Source organism: Panicum virgatum, chromosome 5K (assembly GCF_016808335.1).
Source record: "Panicum virgatum strain AP13 chromosome 5K, P.virgatum_v5, whole genome shotgun sequence".
Taxonomy (NCBI): domain Eukaryota; kingdom Viridiplantae; phylum Streptophyta; class Magnoliopsida; order Poales; family Poaceae; genus Panicum; species Panicum virgatum.
Window position 1 is genome coordinate 51,536,338 of NC_053140.1, and position 25,081 is coordinate 51,561,418.

The 25,081-nt window shown below is 46.2% G+C and overlaps 3 protein-coding genes and 1 pseudogene across 5 annotated transcripts; all 4 read left to right on the forward strand.

Moving 5' to 3' along the window:
- Positions 1-3,377: 3,377 nt before the first annotated feature.
- LOC120708363 (pentatricopeptide repeat-containing protein At5g15300-like) lies at positions 3,378-5,185 on the forward strand. Its single transcript, XM_039993578.1, has one exon. The coding sequence runs from the start codon at positions 3,500-3,502 to the stop codon at positions 4,811-4,813; it is 1,314 nt and encodes a 437-aa protein (XP_039849512.1). The 5' UTR covers positions 3,378-3,499; the 3' UTR covers positions 4,814-5,185.
- A 1,725-nt stretch (positions 5,186-6,910) lies between these two features.
- LOC120708364 (probable inactive purple acid phosphatase 27) lies at positions 6,911-10,794 on the forward strand. 3 transcript variants are annotated; one of them, XM_039993581.1, is made up of 13 exons: positions 6,911-7,261; positions 7,362-7,449; positions 7,847-8,116; positions 8,237-8,345; positions 8,460-8,577; positions 8,664-8,796; positions 8,883-9,070; positions 9,176-9,362; positions 9,453-9,520; positions 9,701-9,794; positions 9,906-10,094; positions 10,265-10,345; positions 10,501-10,794. In XM_039993581.1, exons 1-13 carry the CDS (start codon positions 6,954-6,956, stop codon positions 10,594-10,596), a joined length of 1,929 nt encoding a protein of 642 aa, XP_039849515.1. In that variant the 5' UTR covers positions 6,911-6,953; the 3' UTR covers positions 10,597-10,794. The 3 variants fall into 3 exon arrangements, with proteins under 3 accessions (XP_039849515.1, XP_039849513.1, XP_039849514.1); XM_039993579.1 differs by having other exon boundaries at positions 6,916-7,261; positions 7,335-7,449; XM_039993580.1 differs by having other exon boundaries at positions 6,916-7,261; positions 7,338-7,449.
- Positions 10,795-17,492: 6,698 nt separating this feature from the next.
- On the forward strand, positions 17,493-21,670 carry LOC120708367 (annotated as a pseudogene).
- Positions 21,671-23,744: 2,074 nt separating this feature from the next.
- On the forward strand, positions 23,745-24,230 carry LOC120710211. Its single transcript, XM_039995863.1, has 2 exons — positions 23,745-24,087; positions 24,199-24,230. Exons 1-2 carry the CDS (start codon positions 23,745-23,747, stop codon positions 24,228-24,230), a joined length of 375 nt encoding a protein of 124 aa, XP_039851797.1.
- The last annotated feature ends 851 nt before the right edge of the window (positions 24,231-25,081 follow it).

Below are 25,081 nucleotides of genomic sequence, written 5' to 3' on the forward strand. Positions count from 1 at the left end.
TGCTTCCGTTATCAAACTCTCTACTATATGTTTTCCGGCCGCCAAATTCACTAGTCATCCACAGGCTCAACCACGGGGGTCGCTAATTTACGGTCGACCGTACGGAGCCTCTCCGTACTCCGTACGGTCGATCGATTTTCAGACATTATTGTTTTTGACATTTATAGTAAGTTTTTTGTCATTTTCTAACGAAAAATTTTAGGGAAAAAATTAAAGAAAAAATTTGGAGCAGCAGCAAAATTTTCAAAAAAAAATGGAGAGAGAAAAAAAATTTAGAAGAAAATCAAAGAAAAAATGAAGAGCAGAAAAAAAATTCAAAAAAATTGTACGAAATAAATTCAAAAAAATCAAGAGAAAAAATTACAAAAGAGAAAAAAATTACATAAAAAATAAAAAATCTCAGGTAAAAAATGAAAAAAAAAGTCGTCCCGTCGTCCTCCTCACCGGTAGGGGAGCGCGCGGCCCAGGGAAGCGGCGGCCGCCGCATCCAGGGAGGCGGTGCCGGAGCGCGGATCCGGCGGCACGCGCGGCGGTGGAGCGCGGATCCGGCGGCACGCGCGGCGGTGGAGCGCGGATCCGGCGGCAGCGGCAGATCCAGCGGCGCGCGGCGGCGGGGAGGTCGGATCCGGTGGCGGCGGCGCTCAGTAGGGGAGGGAGCGCGGCTTCAAAGGAGGAAGGGAGAGGCGGCGGCGCGCGGCTGCGGCGGCGGGGAGGCGACGGCGCGCGGCTGTGGCGGCGGGGAGGCGGCGGCGCTCAGAAGAGAGGAAATGGAAAGGGACCGGGAGGAAGAAACATATGAGGAGAAAGAAGGCAAAGAGCACGGGAGGAATGAATGAGGAAGACTGGTGAATTATTGGGGTCACCCACGTGCGGTCGTCGACCGTGAGGAAGGCTGCTCACGGTCGACCGCAGAACCAGCATCGGGCTCAACCACCTATGGATGTCCTTTCCAACCTACCCCACGAGCCCCCTGTCGTGGCACCGCCTTGCCCATTGCCATACCACTGTTAGATGGACTTACTTCGACGCTATTCTCTTTAAACCTAGAGGTAAGGTAAACCTGAGCTCTAAACCTAATAACAAACCCTAACTTTGAACACTAACCTTTTGGAGCCCGAAGATGGAGTCAACAACGATCGAAGATGGGATTGAATCTCACCAGAGTCGAAGAAGTGGACAGAAAGCGATCGAAGATGGACTCGGAAGTAGCCAAAGATGGAACACGAAATCACATCTCGCTCAAGTCGGGGAATAAAACAAACAGGCGTGGGGGATCTAATAAGGAGGATCTAATAAGGAGGGGCTGATAGTGGGGCGGCGTGGAGGGAGGGAAGAGTGGAAAAGGGTTGGGAAGGAGGTTTAGAGGAGACAACTCGGTAATGCATTTTACAATATTTTTAAAGGCGGTAAGGCAAGGCAAAGCGAGCTGGGTTCACCTGGACACCTAGGCGACGCCTAGGCGACAAGGCGGCACTGTAATCCAAGGCGAGCTGGATCCGCCTGGATGTCTAGGCGGCGCCTTTAAAACACTACTTTTATCTCATCGGTTAGATTGGATTAGATTGAGATTTGCCAACCAAATAATTTGAGAATTTTTACATACTCAGTTCACCCAACCTAGCACGACCAAAGATAAAAATTGTAATTACTAAACTTTGTAGTGTTTTGTTAGTTCTTATAAATATACTATATAAGAGGTATGTGGTTGTAATCAAATGAAACAAATGGCTGCTGATAAGCCAAGACCTAAGCTATAATTTAAGAGATAGTTTATTAAGTATACCCGCATCTAATCTAGAATCAAAGTAGTTCATTACATGTATCACCAATAAGAATTATGGGCTAAGAGATCAATAAAGTGTGTCAAGTTCTATCAAAAGAACTAGTATATGATACTCCCTCCATTTCAAACTGTATGTCATTCCAACTTTCTTGGAGAGTCAAACTATTTTTATGTTTGATTAAAATTATAGAAAAGATTACAAAGATTTATAGCACCAAAAAGATATACTTTGAAAGTATATTCAATGAAGAATCTAATATACTTATTTGGTATCATAAATGTTAGTACTTTATTATATAAAATTGGTTAAACTTGAAATGTTTTGACTTTCCAAAAAAGTTATAATGACCTACAATTTTGAACGGAAGGAGTATATACTAGCTAGCCGGTGTCCCCATTTGAGAACTAGTTCCCGCATCTAATCTAGAAATGAAGGACTAATACCCATCTGGCTATACCATTCTGTTTTGCAAGCCATTGTGCACGGGAGGGGACAGACGGTCAATGCATACGTGCTTTCTGCTCACGTGGGATGAGTCTACTTGAAAAGATGATTGGGCATTTGCTTCAAAAAAAAAAAGATGATTGGGCAAGAGGAAAGACAGAGTCGATTTGTAGAAAACAAAACGAAACAGAGAGATAGAAAGAAAACAGATATCACCCGTGAAGAAGGAACACATCCAGACCATACTATGTCTCAAGGATAATAGAGATTAAAACGGCAATGAACTCTATTAACTTACCTCATGAATAGCAATTCAGTCTTGTTTTTTTTCCTTGTTGGCTTCCAACTGCAGGTTGATATAGATCAGATCAAAACACCTCCAAGTCTTTGAAGGCTTCTTGATGTGATCAGATCTTTTCCCTTGTTGCCTTTCAACTGCAGGCCTCAATTTTGATATGGATCAGATCAAACACTTGATATGATCAGTTCAAGATCCTTCAATGCCAATTCCTTTTGACCCTTGATCACCTTGATAACAATTGCAAAACCCTAGCACCTCCAAATCTATCTATAATTTTAAGGAAGGTATCATGAAATCCAAACTTGCATATTTATAGGCCTGGAAACCATCCCAAGATTTGCTTTTTTATAGGGAACTACCTCTTGTAGATTTGTTGGACCAATGAGAGTCCTATACCAAGAGTAATTAGTATCTTTGATTGAAGCCTAAATATAGAAGCCTATCTTCAAGAATCTGATGGGCCAAGCAGAGTCCAAGTCCAGCACATGATGAAAACTTGACCAAGAAAGTTAGTTTCCTTTGACATGGCCCTTTTTGTTTGGATCTGATATTCTGATGTCAACCACCATATATTTCTTTCTCCCCCATACATGGGGACCAGGTTATGTTGTGCAGATCCTGAGTTCATGACCTATCCACAATCCCACATACAGTAACAGATCATAACAGATTACAGTTCTAATTCAAATGCATCTATCTGAATTTGTCAAACTTGTACAGCAAGGACCCGTATTTCTACTCGACTCGGAGACCGGAATTCGATCGATATCAAATCAGCATCCGGAGGACTAAACGGCCCACAACGAGGCTCAACCTGCCCGACCCAAAACAATGCCAACGCTAGGCCAGGCCACCGGCCCACCGCGCGCCACGGCCCATCGCTCCCCGCCCCCTGATTCATCCGAACCCGCCGCGGCGGCGCCGGCGCCGGCACCGTGTCGCCGCTGTCGCACACCCTGCTCCCAGCCCCATGTCCCTTACTCATCACCTGCTCGCCGGCGACCTCAACGCCCTCCGCAGGGCCGCCTGCCCGTCCTCGGCGCTCCATCTCTACTCCCTCCTCCGCCTCCGTCTCCGCCCCTCGGACCCATCCTACTTCGCCTGGCGCGCCGCCGTGCTCACTCTCAAGCCGCTCTCCGCCGCCTCCTCACTCCCGCTCCTCTCCCACTTCCATGGGCACCTACTCAGGTCCAACCTCGTTGCCTACCCCCACGTCGCCTCCTCGCTCCTCCGCTCCTACTCGCTCCTCTCCCCGTCCGCCGCCCACCAACTGTTCGATCAAATACCCCCCGCCACATGCAACATCTACGTCCACAACATCATGCTCGCGTCACTGTGCCGCTCCTCCGACCTCGATTCCGCGCGCGCATTCTTCGATGATATCCCCGACAAGGACGCCGTGTCTTGCTCGACCATGCTCGCTTGCTATTTCTCGCGTGGTCGCCTCGCCGACGGGTTTGCTCTCTTCCATTCGGTGGCATTTAGCACCGATACTGCTGTGGTGGATTGTATCATGCTCACTACCCTCCTCACAGCCTGCACTTCAGCTGGCTTGCTGCCGCCGTTCTGCAGATCCATTCACGGTTATGTTGTACGCTGCGCGCTGCCTGCCAGTATGCACCTCGGGACAGCGCTCATTGATTGCTATGCCAAGGCCGGCCGCCTTGACTATGCCACCCGTGTGTTTTATCAGGTGCCTAATAGGAATATTATGCACTGGACAGCTATGATCTGTGGTATGGCTTCACATTTGCGCAACAAGGAGGCTGTTCAGCTATTTGAGGAAATGTGTCAAAGAAGAGTGCAACCAAATGAGATGACATTTACAGCTGTGCTCAGCGCATGTGTGAATGCTGGGCTGGTGGAGAAAGGGAGGGAGTTCTTTAAGCTTATGGTTGACAGGTATTGCCTTGAGCCAAATATACATCACTATGGGTGCATGGTTGATCTCTATGGGAAGGCGGGGCTATTGGAGGATGCTTATGATGTTATAAAAACCATGAAAGTTGAACCAAATGTCGTCATCTGGACATCATTTCTGGCAGCATGCAAGAAGTTAAAGAATGTTGAGATTGCCATCGAGGGAATGGAGAAAGCATTAGCCCTGGAGATATCTGATGAAAACGCTGGATTATATATGTTGATATCTGACCTTTATGCTATGGGTGGGCGGTGGGATGATATGATGAAGGTTAGGAGGTTGATGGATGAGCGTAATGTGCGGAAGGACAGAGGTTTGAGTTCTATTAAGGCGGACGATTTACCATCTGCTGCTGTCAGTTGATTCTTGGCTTGGTTTTGTGCCTCCAAATTTTTTGGCGGAATGGTGGACGCTAGATTCTTTGGTTCGTCTCATCGTGGAAGTATTTAGAGGATAGGTTTACTTGTTGTCTGATGTAATCCAAAAGAGAAAATCACCAGATAAATACAAATTGCCACTCACATCTTTGAGGTAATGGATTGTAGTTGGTATGGTCCAGTGGGATGGCATGGCACACTGAAACATTGGAAGAAGTATCTACTGTAGGTTATATAGACGATTTGTGTGCATATATGAATACAAGATCAAGAGTTTATTTAAGCAAGCCATACTCATTGCTGAATTCCTTGGCTTTTGGATGAATGTGAATGCATTTCTGCACTCGTAGTTATGTGATCCTGGGCTTTACTCTTCTTACTAGACTGCAGATGTTAGATGAGGAAATTTCATTTAGTTGCTGCTTGTGATTTTCATGAACTTTTGCTGATATGGCCTTTCAAAGAGTCTGAAAGGAAGTTAACATTTGGGTTTCAGCTCCCACTATTTGGGTTTCAGGTGATTTTGTTGCTAACAGTTTCCAGCTCCGGTGTCAATAACTGTCCATCCAAGTGCCATATCTGCTACTCTGTCTTCTGAACAATAGGGGTAGGTTACTATATTTATTTTTTGTGCGCTACGTTTGAAGATACTCATATGTGCCTATCGGAAATTACTGACGGATGACCTCAAGCTCTCTTTTGTATATTTTAGTTGCTGTATCTGTATCAAAAGCGTTTGCATGTGAAACGTCAATATTGCTGCAGATATAAATCTCAGGATTTCTTTTTTTTTTGTTCGTTCAGAATCATAGCTAGCTTCTGTGCGTAATGTTCAAACTTCGAAGAGGCTGCTAGTAGGGCGCGGATACCGGTAGAAATGTTATGAGAGTTCACCCCCATGCCCTAAACCTGAAACTGGACGTCTACCCAACAGGATACCGTGCAGCGGCAGCCCTCTAATGATCTCGTTCACCACGGGAACGCGGCCTGGCCAGTTCTCTCTGATCTCGTTCATATTGATACCGATCTGACCTTTCAGTCACACACTATCTCTGGCTAAATAACCATAGTGGCTGGCTCGCCGTGCGCGATGGCGTGACGCCCTGGTGCTGTGCTAGGCTTGTACCGGCGGAGCAGCGTCCACGGCAAGTCATGTTTTCAATTCCGGTCCAGAAAGGCAATTATCTGCAGGTTGTTTTCAGCGTCATGCTTGAGATTGTACTAATAAGTAATAAACATCCAAGCATATATATCCAACAAATTGTGCGGCTCCTGCTGCTCCGATGGAGAAGCGGAGGCATATTCCGCGGGGATCGGCGAAGCCGTGCGGACGCGGGGCAGCAGCCTCACCAGCCAATGAAAACTCCGCCTCCAGTAACCGTCTCCACCCGTCTGAAAACTGCCGCCCGTCGCGACGACCCATCAATGCGCCCCTCCCGGCCCGTCTCGCCGGACGCTGGCTGTGGCGGCGCACCGGGCGTGCACGTGTTCCGCCCACGCGTTCGGTTGAGGCATCGCAAAGCCGGCCGGAGCCGCACGGTTGCAGCAGCTAGCTCTGATCAAACGACACAGTTAACGCTGGCCGTGCGCGATCCCCTCTTTCCCGTCGCCTCACCGGCCGCCATTTATGTCGCTCGCCGTCGCCGTACGATGGACGGATGATCCATCAACTGGCAACGTACGGGGGAGCCGCAAGGCTGGCGGTAATTAATCGGCTGGGTTCATTAAGGCCTCTCGGATGGTGATGGCGACGGTCGCACAGACAAGCGAGAGGGGATCGGCAGATCGGCAGCTCCGCCCGTTCCCACCGCGCTCGCTCGGCGCCACGTACAGCGCACAGCGCCGCGCGGCCGCTCCTCTCGTGGACGCAGGAGGCAGCTGGACGCTTCCCTCTCCGTCTCTCAGTGCCTCCGCTGCCCTCTGCCTGCGACCGCGACTGCGACTGCGAGATGCGTCCGTCGCGGCGACGCCTCGCTAATCGCCGTCCACACGGGCGCGGCGGGGGAGGCGTGCCGTTGGCGTTGCTGCGGCCGTCGGGGTCGGGGCCCCGCATATAATAACCTTAGTTAGGCTGCCCCTCCAGGCACACAGTTCGCGCGCGCGATACAGCCGCACGCGTAGCTGCGATGGGTTTCTTCAGCTCCAGCGTCGTCCCGCCGCTGCTCGTGCTCCTCGGCCTGCTGTGCGGCGGCGCGGTCTCGTCCTCGCCGCCGCCGGAGATGCTGCACGGGAGCTACGCGGGCAAGTCGGAGTTCAGGACGGTGAACCGGAAGGAGCTCCAGTCGTGCCTCAACCCGAGCCCGTACCTGGCGATCAATGTCAGCACCGGCGGGGCGCCGCTCCCCGACGAGGCCTTCGTCAAGGTCACCGTCGCCGGTGTCCTCAGGCCCGACGCCTCCGACTGGGTCGCCATGATCACGCCTTCCAACTCCAGGTGCATGCGTACACTAACACCGCTTCAATCCGAGTCTCGTTTCCGGTCGTTCTCATCTCATCTCACCGCGAAGAAGGTTCACTGATGCGTGCACGCGCAGCGTCTCTGGGTGTCCTCTGAGTGGCGTGAACTACGTGGAGACCGGTGACCTGGCGAATCTCCCGCTTCTGTGCCACTACCCTGTCAAGGTCAGCTTGTTCTCCAGCTTTCAGTTTTTGTACGCGCTGGCTGTTCCTTAACAAGCTACTAGTAGAATTGCTGCTCTATGGACTTGTTGGGATTGTTGCTGTCATGTGTCGAGTTTTCCTGAATTGAGAGAGAGGTTGCTGAATTTATGAGAAGACACAAGACAGTGCTGGATTATTTTTTTTTCAAACTGGCTTAATTAAGTATTGACAAAGACATAGTAGTCCTCTATCCAGTGCAGCATGTCCATGCATTTGCCTCCCTTTAATGAGCAAGGCTAATCAAGATCTAGTTTTTTTAGAGGAATCAAGATCTAGTTAGGGCCGTTCCCCTATAATGGGCCGAGCATACATGGGCTTAACAAGCCCATCTCTGATCCAGCAGAACTAGCACATGCAGGCCCAGTACCTGACAAGCGACCCCGGCTACATGGGCTGCAAGAACGCCGGCTGCGGGAAGCGCAGCGTGGCCGGCGCCTGCAAGGCCCGGACCTGCGCCGCCACGCTCACCTTCCACGTCGTCAACTTCCGCACCGACGTCGAGTTCGTGCTCTTCTCCGGCGGCTTCAAGACGCCGTGCCTCCTCAAGCGCTCCGGCGCGCTCCGGTTCGCCAACCCCGCCAGCCCGCTCTACGGCCACCTCTCCAGCACCGACTCCAAGGCCACCTCGGTGAGCAACAGTCATTATTCCTTCCTGTCCCACCTCGCCCTCTCTGCAAATGCAGGCGCGGGCGGCGCTCGTATCTTCTGACTCGGATAATCTGAGCGCTGGAGACTCGGTCTGTATCAGATGAGGCTTACATGGGTGAGCGGAGACGGGAATCCGCAGCAAGTTCAGTACGGAGACGGGAAGTCCTCTACTTCTGAAGTTGCAACCTTCACGCAGGATGATATGTGCAGTGAGTAATCCACATATTATTGGGGATTTTGCAAAATGGAGAATTATACTGTAAAAGGATATGCCACCGTGTTTGATTTTCGAGTTTTTTGGGGGGAAATTCGGCCGCGTTCAGGTATCTCCGTGTTGCCGAGCCCTGCCAAGGATTTCGGGTGGCATGACCCCGGCTACATCCATTCGGTCATCATGACTGGGCTCCAGCCCTCTCAATCCTACACCTACCGCTATGGAAGGTAGTAGAGTTTGAGTTCTCCTGCAGCCAGATCTTTACAAAAGGGAAAAAAATTGATCAGCAATTTGTGGCTTCTTGTTTGTGCAGTGATTCTGTGGGTTGGAGTGACACGATCAAATTCAGAACTCCACCAGCTGCAGGTTCAGATGAGCTATCCTTTGTGATCTATGGTGATATGGGAAAGGCTCCGCTGGATCCATCTGTGGAACACTACATTCAGGTAGGTGAAATTGTTGCCTCGAAGCAAGAGATGCTTCAGTCTGAATTTTTTTTTGCACTGTTTATTTATATGCCACACATTTGCAGCCTGGATCGATTTCTGTGGCCAAGGCAGTGGCTAAAGAGATCCAAACAGGAAAGGTCGACTCCATCTTCCATATAGGAGACATCAGCTATGCTACGGGTTTCCTGGTGGAATGGGACTTCTTCCTTCACCTAATCACGCCACTTGCTTCTCAAGTTTCCTACATGACCGCCATTGGCAATCACGAAAGGTGACTTCTGCAGATTTGCATTCTTGCACCTTCAATGAAATACTGAAATTTGAGTAATAGTGGGTTTACATGGTGATATAATGAGCAATTGTTATCATGATTCAGGGATTACGCGAACTCTGCATCTGTGTATGTGACTCCTGATTCAGGTGGTGAATGTGGAGTCGCCTACGAGTCATACTTCCCCATGCCTGCTGTCAGTAAGGACAAGCCATGGTATTCGATCAAACAAGGGAGCGTTCACTTCATTGTGATGTCTACCGAGCATGAGTGGTCAGAGAAGTCAGAGCAGGTATATAATTCTGTACCTTATCTTCTTCTGTTTCAAGTCTTGGAAACATAGAATCTCCTCTGACAACTTCATTGTTTGATTAATGATTAGTACAATTGGATGGACGAAGATTTGTCATCGATTGATAGATCAAGAACACCATGGGTAATCTTCATTGGGTGAGTGCTTAAATTTTCTTCTGGCAATAGCCTAGCTAAAGATTGATCGGGCAGGGAAACAAGGCTGCAGCATCATATTGGCCTTTTTTTCTTGATTTATTTTGTATTCTGGAATCTGGAATCTGTCCTGTGCTTGTGAGATACAATAAATAACATCTGGCATTTCACTGGCCATTGCAGGCATAGACCGATGTATTCCTCCCATGGCGGTATACTGCCCAATGTGGATTCCAACTTTGTTGCGTCTGTTGAGCCACTCCTGCTCAACTACCAGGTAAAGAATCACGAAGTACAGAATACATTGCACCACATTATTCCTGAAATAATAGTTGTCTGATCACAATGTGCTATCTATGGTGACATGTTTTGGTTATGTGGGGAGTAGGTGGATTTGGTTTTCTTCGGACATGTACACAACTATGAGAGGACCTGTGCAGTATACCAGGGAAACTGCAATGGCATTCCAACAAAGGATGCAAACGGAATTGACGTCTATGACAACAGCAACTATACCGCACCAGTTCATGCTATTGTTGGAGCAGGAGGGTTCAGCTTGGATAACTTCCCTAACAATGTAAGAGTTATCATGACAAGTCATATACGTTCTTCAAAGCAGTCAACACTTAATCTTTAAGTTATTGGTCATTAACAATGATCCAATTAGCTTTAGGAATTGATAATCCTGAACTAAGGTTGATATACGGTTGTTAACATCCCCCCCCCCCTCAATGTTCAAATATTTAGGGGGAGACCTGGAGCTTATCGAGGGTTTCAGAGTTCGGCTATGCCAGGGTTCATGCCACAAGAGCCGACATGCTTGTTCAGGTGTGTTATCTTTCCCTTAATGTTCAAAACATTTCATCAAAAGTTTAAAGTGGTTGATGCAACAAACTCCCAGAAAATGTGGGAAAGCCTCCTGCTTCTAACTTGTTTTGCATTTGCCATTGAAGTCTGAACAACTGCTACCATGTTTTATTCAGTTTGTAAACTCAAGTACGATGGAAGTCCGGGACCAATTTAGGATTGTGAAGGGATCTTCAGCAAAGAAGACCCCGAGCCTGATAATTCAACAATAGCTGCAGCAAAGAAAACTTGTTTATTTTTTTTTATACTGTAAATAGTTGCTGAATCACACATTACTACGCTAGTGTATATTATTCTACATATACACGTGTACAATGACAATAGACGTCCCTTTTCATATTAGTTCCTTATTGTTATGTTGAAACAGTCAATAGCCTTGCACAAATTGTGCTGCAGTATATCTTGGACAAGAGGATCTGATATTTTTTCTATACTAAACAGAACTGCGCCTATATATATATAGTTAAAGATATAGGTGTACAAAATGCAATAAGCTCAGCTCTGTATTAAAAAAAAATCAGATCCTCTAGTCCATATATACAGAAGCATACGGTTGGACAACCATATTTATTTGCATTGGTACAACGCACAAAAGAAGAAACTACCATTTGGCCCGTCACAGATTTTTCTGTTAAAATCTCTGAAAACATATTATTCCCACATCAATTTTCCTATCGATTGGTTTTTAGAATTCAAGGGACTTGCTCCAGTCCATTAGCATAGCATCCGGACCGCGGACCGGCGCTCAACAAGCCCCTTTTACTCAAACCTTTGCAGCCAACATGATGCAGTCCTACGACTTCGACTTAGTTCTCAAAAGCCCTCTCGATGTTTAGAGCATCACCAACGAATTACTAATCTCTACTCTAATACCCAAGAAACTGCCATCTATCTATTATCTTAATATACAATAGTGTTAAAAGAAGTCACCACGTTCGCCGAGAGGACCTAGAAATTCCCACATTAATCTAAAAAAGAGAAGGGTTTGCACTATTAGATTTTATGAAGATCTGGTCTAAAAAACTCAAGAGTTCTTATCAAATATAATTAATAAATAGCTAATTTCGGAATTTAAAAATAAGGAAATTAGAACATGACAGAAGAGTCCATGCACAATGCAATTACTAAATAGTTAAATTCGAAAATAGAAAAACTAAGGAAATTAATAGTCGGGCAAAGAGTCCTTATCAAATATAATTAATAAATAGCTAATTTCAAAATTTAAAATAAGGAAATTATAACATGATCGAAGAGTCCATGCTCAATACAATTACTAAATAGTTAAATTCAGAATAAAAAATAAGGTAATTAATAGTTGGCCAAAAAGTTCATATCAAGTATAATTAATAAATATCTAATTTCAGAATTTAAAAATTATAAAATTATAACGGGATAAGATACAAGGAGAGGGAGCGAGATTGTCAGATTGAGCTGGTGGAGTTCAACGCATCCGAGCTGGTCATATGCGTCGGTCAATATTTTGTGATAAATGTACTATGCCAATACCAAACTGACATGCTAGAACAAGAGATGTACACGACTGCTGCAGCATGTATGGTGCTTGACTGGTGGTGATAGCACTCACGCTCAGATATTAGTGACACGCCTTTTATTTTGATCATCGTCAAGCTTGCAACAGAAAACTCGAATGGTTACTTGCTCGGTGCTTTGACAAGCTAGGATGGCATCTTTGCGGCCGTCGTCATACTGGTAGCTTTAATTTTGGCATCCTAGACATAGGAATGTCCACAAGTAATTCAGGGACATATTTTGTGGCCAGAGCGAGAGCAAGCAACAGGAACGATCCATTTGACATTCTGAGTAGATCAAAGCAGACTTTGGAAGGTCAAGAGCAAATAAATTAATCAGTGAGTAAGGACAAGAATAGATTTGTGATAAACTAAGTAGAAGTCTCAAATCTCATCTGACCAGAAAAAAAAAGGCTTCGTTGTAACTTTGATTTGTTTTCATCTCACGTTTATGAAGATCTCACTGCAGACCCTGGCAGGTGGCTTCGTGGGGTTCATACATGCTGTCTAGACGCCTATTAGAACATCAGCTGACCAGTAAAAACAAAAAGATAGTGTGGCTGGGCAACCGTGGTTGTTGCCATGAAAACGGAGTTTGCGTAGACGCCATATCAATTCATGCCACCAGCCACCTAGGGGAATATATCGTGCAAAAATATGCATGAAGGCAACAGGGACACAATTGTTGTCCTTCACGCTTCAAAAAGAAACTGCGCATTAGAGGAGAGAGAACACCCTGCTGATCATTATATATGATTGGATATAGTTTCCTGTTGCGGCCATAGGGTAAATTAAAGAGGTCGTAAGTATAAGATTCGGAAGAAGCAAGACTTTAGATATGGAGTGGTCATTACAATGGAAGCTAACGGCTTATGGACTTGGAATTTCGATGGCCAGGTCCATCTTTCCACAATAAGACTATAAATTTTAGTTAGTAATTCAAATTGCAACCATTGTATCTTCTATTTATAAATAATTTAATTATTTTCACTAAATGCTTTGATATGCCAACTCCTCTCAGCAATAAAACATGTAATATAAAAATTGTTAATTCGGCCATATCTTCTTCTTAAGATCTAAGCATAATTTAACACCACGACTAAGACTATCTGATTAAAATTAAAATTACAAGATGTTTCTTTGTTTTCTCTTTTAGCATGAATTCATATTGCACAACACATAATGTGGCGACAAGAAAAAAAGACCACACCTCAATCTGAACAATTTAGACAAAACAACAGCAATAATATTATTTTTTAAAAAATATAAATAATAAAACTAGCTGCCATGCTATTTGCGCGGGATATCGTGCTAATTCAAGGGCCGGAGAGCACGTGTCCTCTCTGACTTGGGTTCGGGTCGCTAACACGTGGGTCCGGCCTCACGCTTCAGTGACCAAAATGAACCCCAAAGTCCCAGCAGATTATCTATCCTATCCATCTCGATACCACTAACATTTATGACCGATGGGGTGCTGGAGATGCCATTATATACACGGAAGGTTGATATTTTTTATTTTATCTTCTATATCTATATCTATATCTATATCTATATTTATATCTATGTCTATCTATCTATCTATTTTTCTATATCTATCTATATCTATATTTATATCTATCTATTCTATCAATTCTATACTGCTAAAAAGAACGATTGACAGAAAGAATCTTCGTGCGACCCTGGCGTGGCTCTGCCAACAACAAACTTCAGCCGTCCGATCATGTCCCCCTACGATCCACGTCTCCCACCCCCCGCAGCCCCGGCCCCCGGCACTCTCGCCGCTACGCCTCGCGACTCCAGCCCCCACGCGCCGCAACTCCCCCTTTCCTCGCCGCGACTCCCGCGGCCCGTGCCGCTGCCCGCCGCGTTGCTGCCGTCCACCTTGCCTCCCCGCTACGGATCATCCGTCCCCGAGCGCGCGCCGCAACTCCTCCCTCCCCGGCGATTCCCGCGGTGCCGCCGCCCCGTCGCGACTCCCCCATCCCACGTGACGACTGCCGGAGGAGCGCGAGCACCCCATCTCGTCGTCCGGTTCGCGCCCCTGCCTCCACGGCCCCTCCTCCTCCGCTTCCTCACGATGCTTGCACCTCTGCCTCCACCGCCGCCGCGCTCCAACTCCAAGCGCTGCAGCCGCTCGCTCCCTAGCCTCCTCCGCCCCCGCGCCCCAGATCCAGACGCAGGCGCCGGCACCACCACCACCACTTGCGCTCCAGGCGGCGCCGCCATGCCACATTGCCCGTGACCCGACCTCCTCCACCTCGTTGGTCGCAAGCACGAGGAACCGTCCGTCACCCTCTCCGGCCTCTTCCTCCGGTTCAAGCGGCGGCCATACGACCGGTGGCGATTTCCTCCACGCCCACCCATCCGCGCCGGTGCCCCTCCTCCACCAGAACGTCCAAGCCTCACTATTGGTGTGCTGCAGCAGCTCCTCGCAGCGCAACGCAGCGGCACGGAGAGGATAGGGCTGGACAGTCTTACGAAGAGGACATGGCGGCCGTCATCCTGTTGATGCCCCCATCTCGGCGCCCTATCCGTCCCGGCGGCGGATCATTCACGCCCCCAAGCTTCCCCATAAGGTGGCTCTGATATCTAATGCAAATTGTTTTACCGACCATTGGTCTGGGCACCATGTGTTTGTTAAAATGCTTACATGTGTTGATCGCTTGTGCAGTCTTGACCTCGGATGGGATCATGGAGGCTCTGAAAATAGCATAGATGGGTCATCACCAATCAGGTAGAGTTAGTTGCTAGCTGCCTAGCCGCAAGCAACCCTCAGCCTCCACAAAACATTAGGCGATACATCTTTCCTCTCTTTTGTCTAGCTGCTCAGTTCACTGGAATAACTGAACATGCACTCTCTCTGATGTCCTTGCTATGCTTCAGTTGGTGGGGACTAAGAATATGGCAGAGCGTTCATGAATAGAGAAGAGAGGAAATGTTGTTGGATGCTACTCATCATCTTGATTCATGAATATCACCAGAGCGTTCATGAATACAAGGACGGATTTAGAGTTCTTAAATTGTGGTTCTACCTGACACTATCTTGGCCACTTCTTCTTAGGAATAGTATGGACATTTTCAGTTTGCCTTAACTCTGATGTTTTTGAGATGACCACTACTGTTTTTTGTGAGCAGGTTGGTCAGAGTTTGAGAAAAGTTTGTTTCCATGACCCATTTTGTAGATAATGCCAACAGCTGCAGCCTCTCTAAATGAACTGCAAACAATAATGCTTGCTTTAGCATCAGTCAGTAAGGTACAAAAGCTTTTAACATGCATCTTCCAGTTGCCTTCAGGCTGTTTTCACTCAATATATATGATAATGCTTTTTTTATCTTAGGTACAAATATAAGCAGATGAATGAATAAACAATTAGGACAATACTATTTTGTGTCTTGTCAACTGTGGATGTCACACTGCTCCCTACGATTCATTTGGAAGTTCAGTAGCAAAACAATGCCTTCAGGATCTCATGAATCTATAGTTCTGTGTTTATTTCTCTGTTTATTACAATATCAAGATATACAAGATCTGAAGGGCCCATAGTCCCATATGAAGTGCTGGTCTGTTGATTCTGAAGGTATGTATCACTGCTTAAATGAAGGTTTTAAAATTCGAGTAACTTATTATATCTTTTTATAGCGCGTTAACATAAAAAAAAAGCATTTACAATCTATTTCTGTGGTGACCGCAAAAGAAAATTGATGCTTCCAAAGGATTGCAGAATTTGGGTTCATGTCTTCAATTTTTAGACAAATATTCTGATTCAGGTGACAGCCTAAGAATGCATTGAGCATTTACATGAAGCTGTTGGGTTCAGACTTAAGTAACGGCGTGAACTTGCCATTGCTAAATCAATGGTGAGGCTGGGAGACATGTTGGGAGAGACCACCTCTTGCAGTTCACCTGATTATGAGATATGCGGGTGAAAGAGTTTCCATCAATTTGGCCCTTTTGGTACTACTCTGAAATGTTTCATTTATTTGCAATCCTTCTTGTCTCGTATAATTTATTCTGAATCGCTCCGCATGTTTTCTGTTGTAACGGCTGTTTTAAGGTGAGTCCTTACAAGTGAAGGCAATATTCTGAGTTATCATGGCAAAGCAGAGCTACAGAACCACAATCACAATCTGAGAAAAGAATATGTACTTTGTCAAACAATTAATTTACAAATATAGTTATACTACTGACTGGTCTGTAATTTGTGATCCGTTATTTTAAAAAGCTGATTGAGCAAACAATATTATTGCAATCAACCTCAATGTTTATTCTAGCCTATCCTATTATTTTATATGACACAAATTAGAACCTGGAGTATCCGCTATTTTTCCCCCTGTGATATTATTGTCAGAATCACGAGACTTGTGCTCCGGATTTGATGTCCTCTATTTTTTCCATGTGATTGTTAGCATGTCGGACATGAATACAGGATACTGGATTAAACCAAGGTTGGATCCATTCTCTTTTTTTCCCCACCTTGTGTAAATATGCTTAGATAAGTTGATGATGGATCGTAATACATGAGGAAAGCACTCACGCATCTAAATCACGTTGCTTTCCAGAACACAATTCAGCTTGCCTCTTATTATTTCCTTCAAAGATAGCATATTATTTTGATTTTATTAGAAGTCTATGACATTAATATATCATGTGTTCAATTGTAATTTATTTTGGTCATTTATCTTATTTCAGGCGGGCTGAGGAGGTACAAGACACCACGAAACATCTGAAAACAATATGAAGCATGGTGGTGGTGTTTGGATGAAGTTCAATTAGGTTGTCAAATTAACCTTCTTTAATAATGTATTCGGATAAACTGTGATTTTTTCTATTTATATTGCTTGAATAAAATTCTGGTTACATAAAAAAAGTTGATGATTCTAATTGTAATTGGACTCAAAATCTTTTGCTCCCGTAGCAACGCACGGGCACGAATCTAGTTTTTGAAAAAAGGTTATGTGTCGATATAGTCCCCAAACGGGCGACAGAGCCCCGCGCGCGCGTAAGAACGGGCGACAGAGCCCCGCGCGCGCGTAAGAATGGCAACGGGTCGGGTTCGGATCGTGTGGAGTCTCCGTGCACCCAAAACTGAAACCCGAAACCGATTCGGGTGGAAATCCATCACCAAAACCAAACCCGCGGATACCCGAAACCCGAATGGATACCCGAAACTCGCGGATAAATATACACATATTCACATGTATAAACAAGAGGCAACAAATAATAAATATTTTCATGACTCAACTTTCAATAAATTTAATAGTCTAAGTAAACAAATTATCATTAACATATTATAAAACATGAGTTTTAATTCCAAATAATTTATTTCGGATATCCATTGGATATCCACGGGTGGAAACCAAAACCCGAAACCGAACCCAAACTCGAACTTGAAAACCGTGGGCGAAAAACCAACACCAAACCCGAAACCCGAAAAACCGAAACCCGCGGATACCCACACCGAAGCCGATCTGCTGTCATCTCTACGCGCGCGCCTCATCTCGCTGCTTATAAAAGCTTAGCTTGGGCACATTTTGTTCGCGGCCGCACGTAGCCACACGCGCGCGCGGGGGCAGTTGCCATGGGTCTCTCCGGTTCCGGCGTCGCGCTGCTCGTGCTCCTCGGCCTCTGCGCCGCCGTGTTGTGCTCGACGACGGCGCCGCCCTTGCCGCCGCCGGAGATGCTGCGCGAGAGCTTCGCGGGGAAGTCGGAGTTCAGGACGGTGAACCGGAAGTTGCTGGGGCCGTGCCTGAACCCGGGTCCGTACCTGGCTATCAGCGTCAGCACCGGCGGGGCGGCGGCGGCGCTCCCCGACGAGGCGTTCGTCAAGGTGACCGTCGCTGGCGTCCTCAGGCCCGACCGCGGCGACTGGGTCGCCATGATCACGCCTTCCAACTCCAGGTAAATTCAGAAATGAGAGCGGGTAGCAATCCATGCATTACTTGATCTAATGGCTGTTTCGATCGATCGGCCGGCTTGACGACGGTGGTGATCTCCCGTGAACGGCGGCCGCATGCGCATGCAGTGTCTCCGGGTGCCCTTTCGGCGGTTCGAACTACGCCCAGACTGGTGATCTAGCGCGTCTCCCGCTCCTGTGCCACTACCCTGTGAAGGTAACCATTTTCTCTTTTTTTTTAAAAAAAATGGTGAAGGTAATAACTAATAACCTTTTTTTTCTTCTTTTCGCTGGTTTATCATTTGCCTAATGCCTAGTGCGTAATAACGGTAGTTGCCATGAATTGTGCTACGTGAACTTGTTTCTGTCATGTTCAAGATTTTGCTTTCATTAAGAGTTTGCTGAGTTTACGAAAAGGCACTGCTCGTTGAAGCATCTCGTAACGACATAGTCTGGTACCCAATGCCACATGTCTAGCTCATTGCTCGCGCAGCCTCGCTCGCAAGAATGGCCATCCATGAATGAAGCAAGCCCAAGCTAGCGTGCAAACGTCGACCACACTTATGACCATCACATGCGTGGCGTGCGCTGCATGTTTTAAGCGGGCAAGCTGTGTAGGCACAGCTTAGAAAGTTTGGTGTATCCTCTCTGTTAGCTTAATGACACGAATCGCACAGCATGATCGCTAGGGCTTTTTGGGCCAACACACGGCCCATCTTGTTCCGGGCCCATCTCAGCTTGGGCTATTTGACGCGGGCCCACACGTGGTTGCGCAGGCCCAGTACCTGACGACCGACCCCGGCTACCTGGGCTGCAATAACGCGGCGTGCCAGAAGCGCGGCGGCGCGTCGGGCGCCTGCCGCGTCCGCACCTGCGCCGCCACGCTCGCCTTCCACGTCGTCAACTTCCGCTCCGATGTCGAGTTCGTGCTCTTCTCCGGCGGCTTCGGGACGCCCTGCGTCCTCAAGCGCTCCGGCGCGCTCCGGTTCGCGAACCCGGCCAGCCCGCTCTACGGCCACCTCTCCAGCACCGACTCCACGGCCACATCGGTGAGCGATCCTGCCGTTTCCGCCGCGCCTTCCTTGCTTCCTTCCTTCAGGCGCAGAACTGTACGGCGCTAGCTCAGTTCGTGCCTGAGCGATGGGTGTGTGGTGGTGTCAGATGAGGCTTACGTGGGTGAGCGGCGACGGGAGGCCGCAGCAGGTTCAGTACGGTGCCGGCAAGTCCGCTGCTTCTCAGGTCGCAACGTTCACGTAGAAGGATATGTGCGGTGAGTACTGATCTTCTGCTGATGTTCATCACTGGGAGGACGCTGTTGGCCGAAATGTGAGCATATTTGATTCTGGGGATTCGTTCGGCAAACTTATTACTTGTCCTCGAGCAGGTGTCCCCGGTTTACCAAGCCCTGCCAAGGATTTCGGGTGGCATGACCCTGGCTACATCCACTCGGCCATCATGACCGGCCTCCAGCCTTCTCAATCCTACACCTACCGTTACGGAAGGTAAAGTTCTCCTGTGACTAGTTTCCTTGCAAACATTTGATCAGCAGAGGATTATAAAATACCATGGATGTTAGAAACATTCTAACGACTAAGTGCTCACAGCTTTTGAGTTTGTGCTTGTGCAGTGATTCCGTGGGTTGGAGTGACACAAACAAATTCAGAACTCCACCAACCGCAGGTTCAGACGAGACATCTTTCGTGATCTATGGTGATATGGGGAAGGCACCGCTGGATCCATCGGTGGAACACTACATTCAGGTAGTGCAAAAATTGCATAGTGCCAGATCCTTTGTATGAAATTTGTATCTTTCCATATGAGATGCTCTGATGCATTAATTCTGAAAATTACATACCGATGTCAATAGTAATGCTCATGGTTCTGGTCACGGCACACATTTGCAGCCTGGATCGATTTCTGTGGCCAAGGCTGTTGCTAAAGAAATCAAAATAGGAAAGGTCGATTCGATCTTCCATATAGGCGACATCAGCTATGCTACAGGCTTCCTGGTTGAATGGGACTTCTTCCTTCACCTCATCAAGCCACTAGCTTCTCAAATCTCATACATGACCGCTATTGGTAATCATGAAAGGTAACTGCTGCTTTCAGAATCTTATACCTGCCAGTGCAATCTGAATAGTGGGTTTGCATTGCGAAAATGCCCAATCATTGGCCATGAACTTGTGGTGTCTTCCTCAGGGATTATGCACAATCTGGATCTGTGTATGTGACCCCAGATTCAGGTGGAGAATGCGGAGTCGCGTATGAATCCTACTTCCGCATGCCTGTTGTCAGTAAGGATAAACCATGGTATTCAATTGAGCAAGGGAGTGTTCACTTTGTTGTGATGTCGACTGAGCATGACTGGTCAGAGAAGTCGGAGCACGTATATAATCAACTGCAACCTTTCATTTTGCTTTTCAGTCTTTGAAATCTATGTATTGTTTATCTGAAAAGTGTGTTGTTTGAGTAGTACAAGTGGATGAATCAAGATCTGTCGTCAGTAAATAGATCGAGGACACCATGGGTAATTTTCATTGGGTGAGTTACATTACATACTCATGTTTGTTATGAAAATACCTTGGTTACAGACAGTTTGTGTGGATCGAAAAAAGTTGCTACCCGGGATTTTCCATTACTATGTTTCTCTTGATTCTGAAATATGCGCCGTTCAGATACAAGAAATGAAATGAGCAGCTACTTCAATGAAAATTGCAGGCACAGACCGATGTATTCCTCCCATATCGGCATACCAGTCAATGTGGATCTGATTTTTGTAACCTCTGTCGAGCCACTATTGCTGAAGTACCAGGTAAGAAATCACACATCAAAAGTTCAAAACTGAAGTTGACTGAGCCACACTGCTGTGAAAAGAAATGGGATCGGAATACTCTGACCGTACTAACATGTTTCGGTTTTGCGGTGCGCAGGTGGATTTGGTTTTCTTCGGCCATGTACACAACTACGAGAGGACTTGTGCATTATATAAGAACAATTGCAAAGGCATGCCAAAGAAGGATTCAAATGGAATTGATACTTATGACAACAGCAACTATACCGCGCCAGTTCATGCCATTGTTGGAGCAGGAGGGTTCAACTTGGACAAGTTCCCTAAGATTGTGGTAAGAGTAGTAACAAATCTTTTCTATGCTCTCCAAAGCAGGCAGTGTACAGTCTTGAAGTAGTGGGGCAACTGATGTACGATACACTCTCTGATAACAATCTTACCTTGATTTCCAAATATTCAGTTGAACAAGTGGAGCTTATCAAGGGTTTCGGAGTTTGGGTATGCCAGGGTGCATGCTACAAGAACTGATGTTTTGGTTCAGGTGAGTTCTGTCTTTCCTTCACCCCACCCCCACCTAAGTTCTTCTCTGTTTTCTTCTTTGGGTTGTTGATTGTTGTTTTGTATGGGGGGCTTTTCGCTCTCTCGTTTTTTTCCTCTTCTAATAAAAATTCGGCAAATCTCTTGCCATCCGTTAAAAAAAAAACGTGTCTGAATTCAGAGATTGGAAGTGGAAAACTACATTACCAAAACGACTTGTAACATAACTAATTCCAAATATGTGACAAAAAAAGTATCCACCATATATATGGTGTTTGTCTGAACAACTGTTACTCTGTTTTCTTCAGTTTGTAAACTCAGGTACAATGGAAGTACGGGACCATTTTAGAATTGTGAAGTGAGCTCCAGCAAGGAAGCGGAGAGCTACGAAGCTGAGGAGTAACTTCTTTTTTATTTTTGATATGACATAAGTTGGCGCTGCATTATACATCAGCGCACAGCCTGTATTCAACAGTTGCTTGTATTATAAATCTATACATCAATAGTACACGTATTTGTGCGAAATGTTTTGACTCCATTTTCTTGTTGCCTTCCGTGGCATTCTGTAGCACCACCAGCAAGCTTCTGAACTCTGAAAGTCTCATGGACACTTTTGCTAGTTCTGAATTTCAATACTACAGCCAAAACCTTCCTTGTCTCTGCCGTATGCCGCTACAGAGTTGCCCTGGTCACGAGGCTAACCCTCTGGATATATCGTCCACGAAACCAAGCAGAGGTACCACAAGTTAAACAGAATGATCAACTAACTAACCGATCCTAGGGGAGTGGGTTCAAATAGGTTTTATGGGGTGGATTTTGATATGGCGTGTGTTTATATGTATCAAACTATCAAAATGGCTTGTATTAGGTGATGGGGTGGGGCGGAGCGGGTTGTACGTAAATGTAGGTTGGGACGGGTTGGGGTGGGTGTAATGGATACTTTGTGCAAAACAGTATGACTATATATAAATTTGGATTCTGCATTAAGAGTCAGACCTCGAAATTAAAAACCATGTGTTAACACCATAAAATTTTATCGAAATTGTCTGAAATTTGTTGGAGATGATTCAGCATGACTAGCGATTACTCTGTACAAAACAGTATGGCTATAGACCTACAAAACAGTATGGCTATAGACCTATACATGGGCGGCCCCATGTCAAGAGACGGACTCTAAAAATAAAATCTCACATTCACACCATAAAATTTTATCGAAATTGATTGAGATATAGTATGGCTATAGACCTATACATGGGCGGCCCCATGTCAAGAGACGGACTCTAGAAATAAAATCTCACATTCACACCATAAAATTTTATCGAAATTGATTGAGATTTTGTTGGAGATGATTTAGCATGACTGGCAGCTACCCTCTGAAAAGTAATATGGTTAGAACTACACGTAGACTCACGTCAAAAGTCGGACATTGCAAATAAAATATCCCATTCAAACTATAAAATTTTATCGAAATTGACTGAAATTTATTGGAGATGACTTAGTATGACTAGCATCTAATTTATGTAAAGTAGTGTGGCTAGAACACGTGGGCCTCACGCCAAAGCCACTAAATTTTTACGTATAGTTAAATATGGGTTGGAGGGTTTTAATTAGTAGGTCTAGCCAATCTATGGGTTTAAGCATCAAATGGAGCAGGATGGGGTGAGTTATTTAGTTGAGCTTTTGAGTTGGGGTGGCCATTTGATTTCTATAAGCATTGGGTTGGGGTAGGTAAAGGGTGGGTTTAGACCAGCCGGCCGACAGACCCTCTGTCATGTTAGGGGACACAATTCATGAATGAATCGTCACCCTGCCACACTTACAGCAGAGTCAAGTCATTGAAATTAGTGGACTGAAGTTTGTTTCGACATGAGGAATGGTAAACGAGTACGGGAACATCTAAGAACTGCAAGTTTTACAAAAATGCAGCTGGATCGGCCAGCTGAGAGAACAAAAAAGAAAAGGAAAAAGCGAAAGCGACATCCTGTCTCCTGGTTAACTAAATAATCCCATGATGGCATGATGAATCATGAATGTATGGACGCCTTGTAAATATAGCAGATGACGCCTCCGTCATTTGGACGGCACATTTTTCAGCCTCGCCCTTGATTAGTGTTTTAAGTACAGAGTTAGTAGTTGCAACGACACGTTAGTGTCAACTTCAGAAATTTGATTTGGCAGACGACGGTGCTCTTCACTTCCTGAGAAATCAAATAGAAGAACCGCTATATTCTATTACTACTGAAATCTGAAATTGATTTGTTCATGCGTGCATGGTACTACCATGGGGGGATCGGAGATATCAAAGCGCCGATGAGACATCTGCGTCCAGATTGATCGACGTCGATTGTGACGATTCTTGTAATAAAATGCTCCGGTGACTCCGGTCTGCTGTGTTTTGCCGTGGCTGGACGGCTGAAGAAAACGTACGGCGAAACCAAGGTATCTGCCATGCACACCTACTGTACTTTGTCTTGTTATAGGGACCATGATCCTACATAAACCCAGACATCCCATTCAGCAAACCACACTCCCAAGCTAGAAAAGTAGCAGGCCACCACAGTTGCGTAGACTAGCAGCAGCAGCTGTACTTGGCCCCGTAGCGACCAGGTACCATGGCGACAAAGCTGTTCCTCGCGTGCATGGTTCTGCTCAGCGTAGCAGTGGCCGCGGTGGCGGCGAGGCCGGCGACGACGACCGCCGACGTCGACGCGCCGACGGGAAACTGCGACCAGGACCTGCAGAACCTGATCGCCAACTGCCAGGACTACGTCAAGTTCCCGGCCGACCCCAAGATCCCGCCGTCGTCGGCCTGCTGCGGCGTGATCCAGAGGGCCAACATACCGTGCCTCTGCTCCAAGGTCACCCCGACCGTGGAGACACTCATCTGCATGGACAAGGTCGTCTACGTCGCCAGCTACTGCAAGAGGCCCCTCCGCCCAGGCTCCAACTGTGGAAGTAAGTTCGATTCACTACCACAAGTATACCGTATGCACAACCAGAAACTTATGCTGGATCGGATGGCAGCCATGACTTATCAACTGTCGTGTTTGAATGCCCTTTTTGCAGGCTATCACGTTCCTGGTGGCTCGCTCCCTTGATGCACGTGTGACGAAGAATGAACGAGATGCCATTTCCTCCCTACCTTATGTACTGTGTATACACCCTTCTGTTCTGTTCGTCTGTCCGCGACGATAGATGCCGTCAGATTGTCCCCTCCCCAGCAGCCCAGCTCCCCTGAATAAGTTTGTTTTCATGACATGTACTGAACGTTTTTACGGGTGATCCCACCATCTACTCTATTGCTGATGTGGTCTATATGTTCGAATATTCCTGGCTTTATTTGTTTTGCTTTTCCTAAAAAAATATTTTTTTTCGAAATTATATACTAAAAATATCTTGTCTGAATGAAAGCTAAATTTATATTGTAGGATAGATATACCCTCATAACGAATATATATTTGATTATATTATCTCCGGTATAAATACCGCGGTATGCGTATCCTTATATGATATGCCAACCAAGATGCTATTAATAAGACTGGGGAAAGTTGCCCATGCAGTGCTACTAATTGTCATAAATGCAGTAGCACCGATCTTGACACACGTTAGTATAGTCGGTACCAATTTTGACACCTCTTGGTATGGTAACATCAATTTGGACATTTGTCACTTGTATATCTATTAGAATCAATTGTGCCACTTGTGTGTGTATTGGCATCATTTTTTTTTACATCTGTCTAGCATGCAACACTAATGTTTGACACTTGTCTAGCATGCAACACTAATATTTGACACTTGTCTAACATGCAACACTAATAATGACACTTGCCCATATAGCTTGCCTCAACATCGATCCTAGCCATTCATTGTGTATCCGGTGGCTAACATGGACAGATGTAGTGGACCTTCCCTCAAGGCTTCTATATAAACCCGAGTACTCTTCTCAAAC

Excerpts from the sequence above, each read along its gene's own strand:
- LOC120708363 (XM_039993578.1), top strand. The coding sequence starts at position 3,500 with ATGTCCCTTACTCATCACCTGCTCGCCGGCGACCTCAACGCCCTCCGC.
- LOC120708364 (XM_039993579.1), top strand. The coding sequence starts at position 6,954 with ATGGGTTTCTTCAGCTCCAGCGTCGTCCCGCCGCTGCTCGTGCTCCTC. Across the intron at positions 7,262-7,334 it reads ATCACGCCTTCCAACTCCAG|AAGGTTCACTGATGCGTGCA; the intron begins GTGCATGCGTAC and ends CTCACCGCGAAG. Across the intron at positions 8,346-8,459 it reads CACGCAGGATGATATGTGCA|GTATCTCCGTGTTGCCGAGC; the intron begins GTGAGTAATCCA and ends GGCCGCGTTCAG.
- LOC120710211 (XM_039995863.1), top strand. The coding sequence starts at position 23,745 with ATGGCGACAAAGCTGTTCCTCGCGTGCATGGTTCTGCTCAGCGTAGCA. Across the intron at positions 24,088-24,198 it reads CCCAGGCTCCAACTGTGGAA|GCTATCACGTTCCTGGTGGC; the intron begins GTAAGTTCGATT and ends CCCTTTTTGCAG.